The 17,002-nt window shown below is 39.9% G+C and overlaps 1 protein-coding gene across 5 annotated transcripts in view; it reads left to right on the top strand.

Annotated features, from left to right (window-relative positions):
• Positions 1-334: 334 nt before the first annotated feature.
• ASPH (aspartate beta-hydroxylase) overlaps positions 335-17,002 on the top strand; it is a 192,461-nt gene continuing 175,793 nt past the window's right edge. For 2 of the 5 annotated variants that reach the window (XM_081069791.1, XM_081069796.1), the window contains exon 1: positions 335-927. In XM_081069791.1, the coding sequence (XP_080925917.1) occupies positions 807-927 (121 nt within the window). In that variant the 5' untranslated portion in view covers positions 335-806. The remainder of the gene's footprint in view (positions 928-17,002) is intronic. The other 3 variants (XM_081069790.1, XM_081069793.1, XM_081069798.1) reach the window with 3 other exon arrangements.

Here is a 17,002-nt window from a genome sequence, read left to right as displayed (position 1 = left end):
CACGAAATGAAGTCGTGCTTTAAAACCTAGTCGATCAACTCCGTGTGGCTTAAGCATCGAACTACTCCTAACATCACCGTTTCAGAAAGGTCTCAATAGTCATACCAGCAAGAAGCACATCTGTTTCGCAAGAAGAGGGATTGAATTCCGTGCCTAGGGAAGCGGCACACGGACAAAAGTCCCAGGAAAGGGCCAAGAGGCGGCGCGCTCAGGCGGGGCTCCGCACACGTGTCCGCCCGCCCCGCCCCCGCGCCCCGCCCCCCGCCCCGTCCCGACCGTGCGGGCTCCTCCAACGCTCGCGAGAGCCCTCTCGGCTTCCACGTTTGCCACGTTCCAAAGGACTAGGACAGATTGGAAAGTCGAAAGCGGCTCGCTCTCACAGGCGGCTGCGTGGTGGGAGAACAGCCCCGAGTCTGCAGGAGGCGGAGAACCGTGGCCGAGTTCCACCCCCTCGCAGAAGCCCTTGTGATTGGTTCGAACGCCGTCACTCAGCCTTCTGCGGGCAGTGGGGGACCCAGGAGGCGGGCTCGGCCGGGAAGGGGCGTGGCCGCGAGGGCCGGCTAGCCGCGCGCTCTCGCCTCGGGACGGATCGCAGGCTCGGCGCTCGCCAGGGCTGGGCGCGCGCAGCCGGCACGCGGGCCAAAGTCCTCGGAGGCGCGGCGGGAGGTGCTGGAAACGGGCGCCGCTGCTGGAGCCGCGGCCCGCATCCGCTGCAGCGCCCGCCGCCGTCAGCGGTCCCGGAGGCCCGGTGTCTCCCACGCTCCGAGGGACGCCCCCACCCCTCGCCGGCTCCCGCGGTGCGCGAGATGGCCCCGCGCAAGAATGCCAAGGGCGGCGGCGGCAGCAGCAACAGCAGCAGCAGCAGCAGCAGCGGCGGCGGCTCCGGCAGCAGCAGTGGCGGCAGCAGCAGCCCCGGGGCCCGGAGAGGTCAGAGGCACCCTGGGGGAGGGGTCTGGGGCCGGGGTTGGGTCCGCGCGGCGGGCGACGCGGTCCCCTGTCCCCAGGTGCCGCCGCGCGTCTCCTGCATCCTCTGTGTCGGTCCTCCTCTGGGCGCGGGCGGAGGCCGCGTTGGGTGGGCCTGGCAGGCGGGCTGGAGGGCCCGGAGGCGCGGGGTCCGCCGCCTCGGGGCTGTCACGCCGGGGAGCCCCGTCTCGGCTGGTCCCTCACCTGCAGGGCGCAGCGGACTTTCTTGGCTTTCCCTGAGATTGAAGACGGGAGTAAGAGCAACGGTTTACCTTTTCCTTTCCTATTTTGGGGAGTCTACAATGAGCCTAAGTCGGAGAAAATAAGTTCCTGCCAGAGCAGCCGCTTTTAAGAGCAATTATCAAAGGATAATCTATGCGCAGTGTGGGGTGTGCGTGCGGGGAGTGATCTGAATGTTCTTGGAAATTATTTTAAATATTGTTGGCTTTATGTAGCTTTCTTAACGTGCGTTGCAATTGCCTTTAAAGTATCACGGAATACTATAGAATACTGGGCAAGCTTCTCTATTACTGTCTTTTCTTTAAAAAAAAAAAATCTATTGGATATTTACCTTTCTCCTCCCTGTACTTACCCAGCAAAGAGAGAGAGCATATGTTTTAAATCTGTTTCATCTCATATTTCAGTGGTTCTCGGTTTCTTTTATACTTCCTTTGACTCATAGGGTATTGGAACTGCTGTACACGTGTGTACTGAATGTGAGTGTAAACTTTCTTTTTTAAAATGATCATTTGAAATGATTTAGACTCCTTTTGTTTCCTGAGGTCTACGTGCACTGTATTTATACTTATCCAGAAAATAAAATAGATAACCATAGTACTGCTTCAAACAACTATTGGTTTATAGCACTTATCAGTATCCGAAATTATCTTATTTATTTATTTTTGTGTGTATTGCCTTCCTGCTTCTTCCTCTTGTTCACGCCTGTTCACAACTCCTAGAATGACCCTGGCCCTTAGTAGGTGCTCAATAAATATTTGATTAGTGAATGAATGAATACATTTAAATGGTGAAAGGAGTGCAGTTAAAATCATTGCACAAATTTACATTCTGACAACCAATATTTGTATTGTCAATGGAAAAAGTTTGAAGTTCAAAGTGAGCCTATTAATTCACCTTTAACATAAAAAGTTTGTCGTCCTTTGTCACTAGTCCTTAAATACCAGTAGATGACTTAAACAGGCAAATGAGTAGATGAACTGGCCCAGGCAGATCTGGCTACATTTTTTATAGCTTCTAAATGAGAAGACACAATATGCTGGTTAAGCACCAACAGAAAGCTGGTGAACAAGGCTTTGATATTCATTGTTTTCTAGTTTTCTGTAGCTGTTTACAAGTGAAGCATATCTTTGTTCCATCTTATCCTTTTTGATCATGAGAGGACTGATTGCATCTGAGGAAGCCACTTTATATGGCCTGTTATTGGTAATAAGTATTAGGAAATGTGTATGTATTGTGTTGCCACCCCCAGTGATTCAATAACTGAACCAGTTTTAACAGGCAGGTAATAACTTTAGGAAATGTTATGACCTAAATGAATGTATTCCGACTTTCATATTCAGGCATTTTACAGCAAGTTCTGTCCATATTTGAAGATCTATATAGCCTTTTAAGCATTTTACACATTGATTCCTTAATTGTCATGAAACAGACATGTGTAAAAGAGAATATATATATAAAAAAAGCACCTGTATTACAAAACAAAACAAAAAACCCCAAAGCATTTGTAGAGTTGGTATTGAAATCTTCCATGTTACATAATGAGTATTGTTTTTCCACGGCTATTTTTTTTCAGTGAATATTGAGTTCTGACTGTGTGCCAGGTAGAAGGCACTGGAGATGGAAATGAAGATTGTTTCAGTCATAAACAGTTATGCGGCACTGTGACAGTGATTCTATTTAATATTGTTTGCTTGTAGAAGGATATACCTGAAAGATAAAGCCAACTTCTCTTGTTGCGTCATTGAAATATAGACATCGATGGCCCAAACCATTCCTGTCTGCTGGGAAATCATGGAACTGAAGACATTTTAGCAGTGGCATTAGTGGGAGGCTCATTTTCTTCCCTCCTAGTTTGTTAAAGACTGTGTGAGTCTTGGAAACCCACGTAGTTAAGATCCAAGACGACAACCCAGGTTTTCTGTCATGTATCCATTGTACCATCCTACTTGAATTTTAGGTTGTCTAATTTGTAAGATTTTGTGAGAGTCTTGGAGTCGAAGTAGATTATTTAAGTTTCCTTCTGGCTCCATGGCACACTACAGCTAGATATTTAGGAAAAGTGTGCTTTTGTCATATCACCAATTAAATGTCCTTTGGCTAAAATTACATTGGAAATAGTACATTTGAAAATCTTAGTTTAAGAAGTACATGTCTCAAATAGTAAGTTTTTTGAGATATTTTACATTGAGAGTCTGAAGCTGATGATATTGGTCACTTTAAACATTATTGCTTCAATTGTAGAAAAGTATGGGGTAAAAAGGACCCAGTCCTTTGAGGCATGCATTTTAGGGAAAAGGTGGTTATTTGGCCTTTTGTTTATCTTGGTGGTCATTTTGTTGAAAAGTGTTTTTTGGAAACTTAAACTCGGGGGATTTATGTAACAGATTTTTAAAGCAAGTGCCTGCTTTTCATTTTAGTCAACTTAAATTGAAAAGTGGTAAACTTTCTAGTTTCTTGCAGAGCTGTTTTACCTCATTCAAGTTTTACTATTTAAAATATAAAAGAAACATGAGTCAATTGGACATATTACCTTTCTTTAACTTGCATATTAAAAAATTCAATTTGTATGGCCAATTGCGGCCAGAGAAAACAAACTGCTTTCAGATTTATTGATTTCAAAATCATGATGTACTTTTGGGCTTAAATTTTGTAGCACACAGACACTGGTTTGTGAATGCTTTTGTTTGTTTCCCTTTTTCCTTTTGTATCGTTCAGTCTTTCCCCTACCTTCTAACATGCTACAGGGACAGAACTCTGTTTAATAGGATCGTTCGGCTCCTATGGCACTTTACCGGTAGGTGTCACTGTAGAACACTATTTCCTCCTTTAATTTGAAGCTTCAGATTATGTAACACCAATTAGTTTTTTATTTAATCAGCTCTGTACATACTCAAAAGTACTGATAGACAACTACTTACAAAGTCATAGCCACTTCTCTCAAAGTCTCCAACAGTCGGTTTTGAAATTTAATAGTGTTTGTCCACAGGAGTCTTATTTATTCTGGCTCCTTTTATATATTAATAGAATTAAACGCATTCATACACTACCTGTGAAATTTATACATATTCATGTATAAGTTTCATTTGATGGGTATTAATCATTTAAAACTTTTTTCCTTCTACTTTTAGTATCTCTGCGACTACTTCGTAACTAACGAATACAATGCACTGCTGATTGATTTCTGGCTTCCTTGAATGAAGAGGCCTTGGTGAAATTCCCTTTCTTTAACCCACTATCGGTTAGGGCCATTTGCTTAATCCTCCTTTAGTCCTAAAATGATAAGATAGGAAGGCCATAATTCTTCCTACAAGAACTGTGCGTTATTTTGGGTTCACTGGAACAACATTTTGTCCATTTGGCCAGATCATATACCAAATGCTAAAAAATGTTCTGACTAAACATATTAACCTGTATTGGGCTTAGGAAATGAAAGGGAAGATTTATATTTAAGTCTTGTTTTACAATCCTGTATCTCTGAGAGATTACTAGAAAATGAGAGGTTTTCATTTTCAGCTAATTACCGACTGAGTAACTGATGAAGGCTCATGTGGGCCATCCACCCTATTTTTAGTTAGTATCGGAGATTAACCCCTGAGCTCTCCAGTCCCAATAGAATAAACTTTTTTTTTTTTCCTCTGGAAATGCAGTGTGGTTTGGGAGAGTCTCTTGACCTGATTCGTTATCTATTTACAAAAAACCTATGGTAAGTGACTCAAAATCTCTAATCTCGATCTCCTCCAATGGGAAGAATTATTCTCTCCTTTCAGAGTTGTGATAGCCCTAAAAACCAATTTTACATGCCTTCCTGTTTCTGAGGTGTTTTCATTAAAGTACTTCTAATATAAGGATGGGTGTAAAACTTTGGAGAATATAAGGATATAGAGCAGGCCATTTGTTGCATGCTTGAAATTTTTAGATGATATACTGTGAAAAAATCATTTTTGTTATTTTATATTCTGTAGCATCTTTGTTTTAAATAAAATGGATGTTCTAGAGGTTGTTTTTATACTGTGGCTTTGAGTACTACTTGACACATTTCTGTTTCCCTCTGGGGGTGTAAGTATCCCAGTTGCTTATCAGCCTTCAAGTTACTCATTTATTCCCTAATCCCTCTGAGGTCTGTAACACTGTTTTATTTTACTGGAGCTCAGATACATTTTAGTCTTTTGATGCTCTTCCAGCACACTTTTTAATGTGAAAATATGCAACTTAGTTTGTGTCGTGGATACTTCTGCCTCTCCTAAGTGGTTTGACTTCATTCTGTACCAAGAGACAATTTTTTTTTCTTTCAGTTCCCTAAATGAAACTTGTGTGTACATAAAACCTGTCTACAATTTACCAAAATCTTTGGGAAAAGTCTCAGCCATCTCTCTGTTGGGAGACATGTTTTTGGTGTCTGCTGACCAAGGTCCACTTAGCACTGCATGCATGGGTCTCTGTCTGTCTGGGGTGGACACACGTCTGGTTCTGTCCTACAGTTCTGGCCATTTTATTAGAGGACTAGAGATTAGGATGTTCATTTCTTCCTTTTCTTCCATGTGTGCCTCTGTAAGGGTATATTCTGGAGCCCAGAGCTTTTGCCTTTTGACTTTCTTCTCTTCTGGTAGTGCTGGGAGCCAAGGTAATATTTTCTTGTTAGTCATCATTTAAAATTTTTATTTATTTTCCTGCTGTTCGGTGCTTCAGACATTTGGTTTGCATTTGATATTTGTTTTTCAGGGATGTATCTTGGTTACTTTTGGCTGATATGGTTATCTTTTAATGGCAAATCACTGAATATAATTTAGTTCTGATTAGATTGATGACACATGAAGACAAATTTACTATAGATAACCTGACTCAAAGGAAATTTTGAGCTCATTTGGTGAGTAAATCTTTTTTAAAATAGTTAACTGAAATCGTTTGCAGAGTCTGGGCTGTTCTTTGACCCCCTGTGAGATCCAGGTGGCTTGCCTGGTAGTTCTGGGTGCAATATGACTGTGATCATCTGTCCTAGATGCTTTCTGTGCTCTAGTTTAGGGTTCACGAATGAAATGGGGCTGGGGATGGTGGAGGAGGGGTGTCCAGTTACAGCAGAGTGGACGCCACTATCTCTGTACTTGGAGAAAGGCCAGCACTTCTCTCCCACAAATTTGCCTGCAGATTTAACCCAGTGACTCATTCTGTACAGAAGCCAGCAAGCATCAGTCTTAATTTTAAAGTGAGAGCATATTGTTTGATAAAATCATTTTAGTCCATAACCAGACTTGTGTAACTGCCTTTTCTCATATTGTATGTCTGCATGTTTGGCAACCTTTTCTGGCATTCTGTGTTGCAGGGTCACTGCTGTTTTGTTCTGGCCTGTCCCTAGCCTGTCTCGAACTTCTGTTTTTTGTTTATTATACTGCTAACATGCACAATTTCCCTCCTGTCTTTTACACCCTGTTTTTAATTTCAATTTTCCTGAACTGGTATACTGAAAAGACTTTTTGGTGTTAAGTTCACATGTAAATTTTATTTAGGAGCAGTTAACATTTTTTCTTACATGAAAATAAAATGTGTGTTGTTAATGTTTGTTGAAAGAATAGCATTTAATTTCACTTTTCCATTCTTTGAATTAAATCAGCTCTAATAAGATATTTGTCACTTACTGCGTTTTATAAATTATTTCATGCTGTTTGACAGTGAGCCATCTCTTCTAACTAGAATGTAAATATTTCTATGTACTTCTCTTTAAAATTCTATTTGAAATATTTTACATAGGTATAGAGAGTAATGTAGTGAATACCCGTGTAGCCACCATACAAGTGAAAAAATAAAATGTCACCAAATTCTTGGTTTCTCTTCTGTGTTATCCCTTCCCAGCCACTCCTGTACATTTTGTGATAACCATTCGCATGCATTTCTTTATAATATATAGACACACAAATAATACATAATGTAAAGTTATGCTGCACGTTATATATTACCTATTCATTCATGTGAAATATATCTATGTTAAAAGCAATGTATATGAAAGCTGCTTAGGAAGTATCCTAAGTGTATAGAGATGTATGTATACATGTTTCACACATGTTAAACGTTTTATGACTAGGCTCACGGTTGGCATACTAGTTAGACCCCATTTGTTGGAGATTCTACCAAACTCTGGTCTTCGTTTTCATATATATTGTCCTTCACTGCGTGATGTGCCTCTTTTGGTTGGCCATCCTTCTGTTGATGACCACTTGGCTTATTTCATTTTTCTTTCAAACTCCGCTACCCCGAACACTCTTCTACTTGTCCATGCCCTGGTGTCCACGTCTAAGTGTGTTCTACCACGGGATTCAGGATCGGAATTGTTGGGTCGTAGCAAACACATATTATTAACCTTCACTAGATACTGCCTTTTTTCTTTTTTAACCCCAAAGTGGTTGTATCACTTTTCACTCCCACCCACAAGGGGTAGAGCTCCCTTTGTGCTGTAACCTCATTTCCAACACCGGTAAGGTTTAGGATTTACAAATTTGTGGGTGTGAAGTGGTATTTTGTGGTTTAAATTTGCATTTTCCTGATCACCATTCAGCTTACTAATGACAGCCATTTGTGTTTCCTTTTCTGTGAATTGCCTCTTCATGTGTTTTGCCTATTTTATTTTGTAGTTTTAGTTTTCATTTGTAGAATTTCTTTCTATATTCTGAACCTTTTGATAAGTTTCGTGGTAAAGGACTGCTGCCTGTCTGATTATTCACATTGTCATTTTCTGTGGTATATTTTGTTGAACAGAAGTTTTAGATTTTTAATAATAGTATAACTTTTTTATTTTCTACTTTATACTTTGTGCTTTTGGGTTTTAAGATATCCTTTCTACCACAGAAATCATGAAATGTTCTGTTTTCTTCTAAAATATCTTAAGTTTTGCCTTTCCACATTTATATGTCTAAACGGCAGATTGAGACGTCTGAACCTGTAGATCTTACTGTTCACTGTGAGGAAGGGATCTACTTCAGTATTTTTAAAGAGTGGATAATGAAAGCTTCCTGTACCATTAGTTGAAGTGCCTTATTTCTACATGAAGCTGAGTGTCACCTGTTGTGTATAAATAAGTTTGGCTCTGTTTTGTTCCAGGTATGTAGGGGCAGTACCCCACACAGCTGCTCTCTGCAGCATATCCTATTGGGCAAGTGCTTCTAGCCTGCCTTTTTCACCATTGTCCTTGCTGTTTGGGGACCTTTCCTCGTCAGGTTTATTATACATTTTAGAATCTGCTTATCAAGTAAGTTTCATGAAAAATATTTCAGGATTTTGACTGGCCTTGTATTGAATTTACAGAACAATTTGGAACAAATGCACATTTATAGTACTGTGTCTTCCTATACATGAACATAGTATAATTTCCTATTTATTTAAATGTTATGATTCATTTTTATAATTTTATACAAAACTCATACACATCTTTTATTCTATTTCATATACATCTTTTATTCTAGGTCCTTTTTTGAAACTAACATTTTATTATGAAAAAATTAAAATACGCACCCAAGTTAAAAGAATTGTATAATGACGCCACCACCTAAATGTCACAGTGGTTAACATTTGATGTGTTTGCTTTATGTCATATTCATCAATTAATCTTGTTTTATGCATTTCAAAGTAAGTTGTAGACATGAGTATACCTCATCCCTAAACATGTATGCATTAGAGCTCAACATTTATGGTTTTTACCCCCCTGAGGTAATGTTTTCATATGTTGAATTGCACAAATCATAGTGTACGATTTAAAGAGTATTTATAAATGTATGTATCCAGGTAGCCTATTAAGACAGACAATATGCCCATCACCCCAGAGAATTCTTTTAAGCCCGTTCCATGCACCACCCCAGCTATCAGAGGCAACTACTGTACTTAATTTTCTCACTATAAATTGATAATTGTCTGTCGTAGAACTTCATTTTGTGAGTACTTTTGGTGTAAAGCTTCTTTCACTCAGCGTATTTTTGAGGTTCACCCATGTTACATGTACGAGCACCATGTTCCCTTTTATTGGCAAGTAGTCCACTGAATGACTATAGCACACTGCGTGTGTCCAGTCTTTTATTGTAGAAGAGTTTTGTTTTTTTGGTTGACACGTGTCCTCATTTCTCTTGAGCAAATACCTAGGAGAGGAATTATTGGCTTGTAGGGTAGGGGCACGTTTAGTTTTGTAAAAACCCTGCCAAACTGTTTCCAAAGTGGTTGTACAATGTATTTTGCACTCTCACCAGCAATGTGTGGTAATTCTAGTTGTTCTACATCTGTACCAACATTTGGTGGTGTCAGTTTTCTTAATTTTTGCCATTCTGGTAGCTGTTTAGTGGTTTCTCATCGTAATTTAAAATTGTGTTTCTCTGATGACTAATGAATGACGTCATACACTTTTTCTTGTTCTTATTGGCTGTACACATGTTCTTTTGTGAAGTTTGCATTTATCTCTTTTGCCCATATTTTATTGCTTTTTTTTGTCTTTTGTTATTGAGCTGTACATTTTAAATATTCTGAGTAGAAATTCTCTTCAGATATATGTATTGCAAATATTTTTCCTAATCTATAGGTTACCTATTCATTTTTTTAATAGTATTTTTGAAAAGCAAATATTTTTAATGTTGATGTTTATTTAATTTTTAAAGGTTTTTGCTTTCTGTATCTTGTCTAAGAAGCTTTTCCTTTTCCTGGGTCACAAAGCTATCTTCCTGTGTTTTCTTCTAGAAGTTTAATAGACTTAGTTTTTATGTTTAGGTCTCTGATCCATCTCAAATCAACTTTGGATTAGTTTTATGTTTTGCCATATGGATATCCAGTTGTCTGGTGCCATTTGTTGAAAAGACTTTCATCATAGGATTGCTTAAAGTGCCGATGTCAAAAATCAAATGACAATATAATATCTACATATGTGTATGTGTGTGTGTGTGTGTGTGTGTGTGTCTTATAAGTCTATTTCTGGGCTCTCTATTCTAATGTTGTTGTTGTTACCTATTTGTTCTTAGGCCTTTACCAGAGACTTTTGATCACTCTAGCTATATAGTAAATCTTAAAATCAGGCAGTATGAATCTTCCAACTTTGTTGTCCCTTTTAAGATACCTCTGGCTATTCTAGGCCCATTGTATAACCGTATGTATTTTAGAATCAGCTTGTCAATTTCTATAGACTAAAGCATGCTAGGGTTTATAATTAGTGTTCAATTGAACGTATAGACAAGTTTGGGTGAATTGACATCTTACTGATACGTCTTACAGTCCATGGCGTGATACATCTTCATTTATTTAGGTTCTTTAGTACCTTTCTGCCTTGTTTTGTAATTTTTAGTACTAAGATCTTACATGGTTTTTGTTAAATATTTTTCTAATTTACGCTTTTTAGTGTTATTTAATATGGTATTTTAAAAATTTTCATTTCCTATTGTTTCATGTATGCACATTGAACTGATGCGTGTACCTTATGTCATGTGACTTTGCAAAATTCATTTATTCTAGTAGTGTTTTTAAAAACTGGATTCCTTGGGATTTTCTATATAAATATCATGTCACCTGCAAATAAAGACAGTCTTACTTCTTTTCTAACCTGTGTACCTTTTATTTCTTTTCTTGCCTTACTGCACTATCTAGGACCTCCAGTACAGGGCTGAATAGAAATGATGAGAGTTGACACTCTAGCTTTGTTCCTGATTTTAGTGACAAAGTGTTTGTTATTTCATCATTAAGTATAATATTAATTCTAGGTGTTTGGTAGATGCTTTTTATCAGATTGGGGGAATTCCTTTGTATTTCTAGATTGGGAATTTTGTCAAATATTGTTTGCTCTCTTTAAAAGCCTCCGGGAAGGTCACCATCCTATGGGCTGCAGAGCAGTCAGTGTTCGTTGAATGAATGAGGTGTGTGTGATCCAGGAGTAGGGAGACGAAGACTAAACTGAATGAGCTGAAGCTTCCACAACTACAACCCCAACTAAAGTTATCTGGAACTTAACCTTTGGGGAATCAGTAAAATTAGAGGAGGGGCAAAGGCACTTGAGGAACAAATGGCTCATTTTTATTAAAGGAAAGAGAAGTAGACTCAGGGCAGCTATATACCAATGTCTCATCACCATCTGGGCTAATTCTAGAATTAACAATTATTTTTAAATACTCAGAAAAAAGCCACGAACACCAGGAGACACCAGAGGTTTACTAAGTGCAGGTTATTAAAAGAAACAAAAAATATGCATTTTGATAAGCTTTGTAGACTTAAGTGATCAGAATACAATCTTGTGATTTTTCCTTACTTCACCAAGGTGTTTAACGGCATCTTCGAAAACCCCCTGTGCGTAAAATGGTAAAACACAGGTCGTACGATATAGTTTAAATCATAGTTGACAGTAGGACTGTACCCACTGATTGCTGAATTAATGGGTTGATGTCAACTGCAAGAGAGACTTGCTCAGTGAATGCTTATTAAATTTGTGTGTGGCACAGAGCTACGCGGGAAACATACTACGAAGAGAAAAAGACACACTATGCAAAAGAATGGCCCGCTTAGGAAGGTGGGCCTTAACAGGGTTAGCACACTTTTGCAAGATGAGCTCACTCTTCGGGATAAGCTAGGCCAGGCTTGAAGTACTCATTTTTTTTTTTAAAGCAGGCGTAGTATTTTGTTTGGGTTTGGTGTTTTAATTGCTTGCAGTCTCAGAGGGAGTTGCCTGCATGATGTGACAGACAAAGAATCTCCTTCAGTATCAGCAATACTAGTGACCAGAGTGAGGGAAGCGGAAATCCCACTCTGTAGGTCAGGCTGTACTTCCCAAGGACAAGGACATTCTCGGACATCACTACCGCCGAGTTCTCAAATCCGGGAAATTGAACTGATACAATATGATCTAAATGCACTCCATATATTCAGATTTCTCTAATTAGCTTGAGAAGCAGCCTTAAAACTTGAAGTTTAAAATTTTTCCTTTTTTTTTAATTATCCAGAACCCAGTCATGAGTGAACCTAGGGGATTTAATATTTCAGATTCTTGGCCCTTACCAACTATCTGATTCTTTAGGACAAGAATTGGCTTGGAAATCTGTATTTTCCCAACTTCTTAATTTGAAAAAATTCAAATCTTCAAGACATTTATAAGACAGATCATTTAGATTCACCAGTTGCTGAGACATTGATGCCGTTGTATTTTCTGTTTATTAATTTTGCTGCTGACCCATTTGAAAGTTAAATCATGATACTTAACCCCTGACTTCTTCAGCATGTTTTTCCTCAGAACAGGGATGTGCTCCAGCCTAACCACAATGTAATTATCATGCTCAGGAAATTTCACACTGCTGCAATACTTGTTACCTAAGTCCACGTTCACATTTTCCTAACGTATTACAACATTGTCCTTTAAACTGACCCTCCACCTTTGATTTCTTGATGTCTCTCTTAGATAAGGATTTTTAAAATTAAATTAGATTTTTCCCCCACAAAGTCTCACAGGTAAACTGTAGGCCTTCCCTTTAAAATATGTTGCTTTTTTGTGGTTTTTCTGAAGATTTTATGAGGTGGACAGAGTGAAAAGCACGGAAAAGAGAAGCTTTTTGGTTTCTACTCATTACAACAGTCTGATAATTTAAATTTGTGAGTCATGAAAAATTGGAAGGAAACATACAAATAAAAACACAAGTAAACTACTTCTTGAAAAAAGTCATGGGGTTCAAGTGTTGGCAAGGCTGTGGGGTGGCAGAAGAATTAGTTATTCCATCCAGTTGAATTTGAGGGGAAAATAACTGGCTGAGAAAATTTTTGTGACTCATTATAGCTAATGAAAATAAATCTTAAAATTATCAAAATTTCTCTTGGTCTTACCCTCTGTGATACGTACCACTAGTAGACATTTCTTCGACGTACTGACCTTTGATTTCATGACCTTCCTTTTCAGTGGTGTAGTGTTTGAGCCACTCGCAGGGCTTCTGTCGATGATTGCATGTCACAGATCCACTGACTGTGCGTAAGTGCTGAAGTAGCTGTCCCATTTCAGAATGTGAAGCATGGAAACCCTGTTAAGGTTTAAGTAACATTTTCCAATTTGGTGATATGTTTAAAAATATATAAAATCAATACGTAGATATCAACAAAATTAAAAACGTATATCCATCAAAAGATTCTTTAAGGAAATGAATAGGAAAGGCACAGCCTGAGAGAAAATTTGTAACATGTGTATCTGTTAAAGGATGGGTGTCCAGGAAATAGGAAGAACTCCTGCAATTCAATTAAAAATGCATTTACAACAAGTAGGCAAATGTGCAAAAGATTTGAACAGGCAGTTCACAAAAGAAGCTAGATAAATGGCCAATAAGCACATGAAAAACGCTGCTCAAACATTGGTCCTCAGAGGAATGCACATGAAACCACAGTGAGCTACAGCTGCACACGCTCACCAGAGGAGCTAAAATTAAAAAGACTGACAACAGCAAATGTTGGCAAGATTATAAAACAAAAGAACTCTAAGACGTTCTTGATGGGTATATAAATGGTAGAACCACTTTGGGAAAAGCTCGGGCTGTTTCTTACAATACTAAATGTCCATGTGCCCTGTGACCTAGGGGTCTTTACCCAAGAGAAAGGCAAGCATATATTTCCAATATGCAAGCCATAGTCTTGTACAAGAATATTCCTCGCAGCTTTGTTTGTAATGGTCTAACATGGGGAGGAGCCCAGGTTTCTCCTGACCGGAAAGTGGATACACTCTGGTGTACCCTGGTGTGTTGATACAAGGGAATAGTATGCAAGGGCAGAATAAACTACTATTACTATAATTAACAGACTGGGCTCTCAAGAACACAGAGCTGAGGAGAGAAGCCTTACACAACAGGCACATACTGTGCAATGCCATTTTTATGGCATTTCAAGAACAAACGAAACTAACCTACAGTGAAAAAAGGAGAACAATGGGGCTTCCTGTGGGGTTGGGACTGGTGTGGAACGTGAGGGAAGGACCATGGCAGAACGTAGGGGTGGTGTTAATTAATGTTCTGTGTCTTGATAGGGACTTGGGTTCCACGGTGTGTATTTTTGTGAAAACTCAGGGAATGTACAGTTAAAATTAGAGTAGTTCATTTAATGTATATTTACATAAAAGGTAAAGAACTACTGAATTGTAGTTTATAATATAGAAGCTGAAGTACTTAAAGGAAGTGAGCTAATGTCCACAATTTATTTTGAAGTGTATTATACATATAAAATGGGTAAAGGGATGGATAGAGAGGAGTGAATAGACATTCCATAAGCATTATAATAAAATGTTAATGGTGGAATCTAAGTGATAAGTGTATAGGTATTCTCTGTAAAATTCTTTCAGCTTTATTGTGTGTTTGGAAATTTCTCTAATAAAACATTGGGAGAATACTCAGATACTGTTTGTTTAAGTCAGATGAAATTGCCATTTTCGTGGGGCAAAAGGGTCAAATACTGACAATTTTTTATGGCTCAGCCTAACGTATGTACTCACATTTTGTTGCTCTTTTATCCAGCAGTCTTTATCTGACAGGGTATTACTGTGAAGCTTCATTTTCCTCCAGTCAGTGCTTAGCTGGACTGGCTTAGTCTCTGGGTGGCAGAAGCTCTGGATGGTCTCTGGGACAGATTCCTTAACCTCCCAGTAACTCTCCATTTCTGAGTCTGTCTGGTTGAAATGTGAGCTCATAGTCGAAGCACAATTTCTGTCTCATTAGCAGCAGTGCAGGAGGGCCTGACTGGGGAAGGGGTGGCTGTGCTCTCTCTGCCTGGCCTGCTGTGGGGCAGTCAGCCTTGCCTCTTTTAGGTTCTAGCTTGTTGGGTGCCCTGGGGCAGGGACAGGAAGAAAGGGAAAGGCCTCTGTCACCTCACAGGTCCCTGTCGGGGTCTCCTCTGCTGGTCACTAAGATCAGCTGGCCATGGTTGCCCACAAGTGACAGGCACCCAGGCGCTGCCTCTGAGTTCTTGGGAAGCCTGCTGAGGGCTGTCCCCAGGGCTTACCACTCTGCCAGCCCTCCACCCTCTCGTGCTCCTGGTGTTCCATGCCCGCAGTCAGCCATTTTGAGTGAGATGCTGGCAAGATGGTGCAAACCCCGGTTCTCTGTGGCTGCCCACGTTGGTCCCTGGGAAGCTGACATCTTGCCAGGAGTGCATGCTGCTTGGTAGCTGGTGGCTTTTCTCTGCAGCCATCCCTCCCCAGTTCTCTCTGCTCCCACTCAGGAACATGGCTGACCTTTAGTCTTCAGTTCCTCCGGAGATTGGAACTGATAAGGGACTGTCCCAAAACCTCGTCAGTCACATTGTTAGATAATCCAGTGCCAAACCCTTCAAGCAACCAGTCATTCTTATCAGGCAGGATATTCTAGGGACCTCGAGATCCCCTCCAAGTAGGCAAGGACAAAAGCCACACCTCTGTTTGAGTTAAGTTAATTTTTTACTACGCAGGTTTCAACTGCAGCCATCTTGCTTTTTACTGATAACTGTTATTTAGTGTCATCACTATTATTTATTAATTAATTTATTATATTTGGGGGCTGCTCCCCAATATTGTGGTGCATAATTCCATCAACTCTTTTGGTCTGTATTTTCTAACACACATATGTTTTGTAATTTACACCTCAATCTTCTGTATGTTTTGTGCTACTGCTTTTATATACCCTTCCCTCCTCATTTGCATTTACACTTTATTGTAAATGCTGACTTCTTTTGCCCTAGAAAGTGGGAACTGGTGGGGAAGGTTGGCTTTGGATCTCTTGATGTCTAACTGTATTAAGGTCAAAAAGCTGCAAATCGGTTGTGGCTGTACGTACTGGCTTTGTGACCTAGTCTCTTGCCAGGGAATTAATGGGTAGGGCTAGGCTTTTTGTTACTGGGTTTAGCTTGGAAAAAAGAACTTTTTTGTTTGTTTGCTTGCTTTAACAACTTTTCACCACCTCAGCATTTCTGAGTGGACACCATAACTCACTTTACTTTAGCCGCTCTCAGTTCAGCAGGAGACTGTCTCAATTTAAACAGGGTACTAATAACTGTTCCCCACACAGACAGATGATCGACTAGCCCAGAAGTGGCTTACCTCTGAGACTAAGTCTTCTCTCTTTACTGTATGCTGTGTAGGGAGAGCTCAGAAAGTTTACGGAACTAACTTGTTAGGCCTGGTATGAGGAACTAGCTTTTTGGGTTAACTACCATTTGTATTGTGTTTTAGCATTTTCCCAGAGGGGTTTTGGTGCATCACAAATTCATAAGGTCGAGCTGATGACTCGTGTTCTGGATACAGTTGTCCTCTTTTGCATCTTTTGTCTGTAGTAATACAGACATAGATGTAGGCTAGGGCAGTGGTTCCTCAGCTTGGGGTTCCACAGAATAACAAAGGTTCCCAAAAGTATCTGGAGGCTGAAAACTATACGTATTGCTAATATTACGTGTACTGATGAAAATGGAAATGACTTTCTCAGTTTTGTTTTACTAAATTAAATTCTAAAATTCATGGCAGCACCTGGTGTCTCCTGCAGCCATTTATGCCTTTTCTCTACAGGGTCGGTCACGAGAGCAGTGGGAGGTGTCTGGCTGCTGAGTCAGAGAGGTGGGCCGGCAACAGCCTTCCCACCTGGGCATTCTCACATTGTCAGCCAAAATGAATCGGGGGACTTCGTCTGATATAAAGCAGTGAAAACTGGTTATCAGTGTGTGGGAACCACTGGGCTTCTGTCTTGCTATTTCTCTTAACTCTTTGTAGGTCTTGTCCTGTTGTGGATTAATTTTGGGATAATTAAATTCATGGAGATGAGGAAACTTGAAGTGACCTGGCATTCGTTGAACTAAACTTTGTTCCCTTATT

The sequence above is a fragment of the Rhinolophus hipposideros genome (genome assembly GCF_964194185.1).
Source record: "Rhinolophus hipposideros genome assembly, chromosome: 13".
Taxonomy (NCBI): Eukaryota; Metazoa; Chordata; class Mammalia; order Chiroptera; family Rhinolophidae; genus Rhinolophus; species Rhinolophus hipposideros.
Note: the sequence above shows the minus strand (reverse complement) of the source record. Positions and strands in the feature narration are given on the sequence as shown.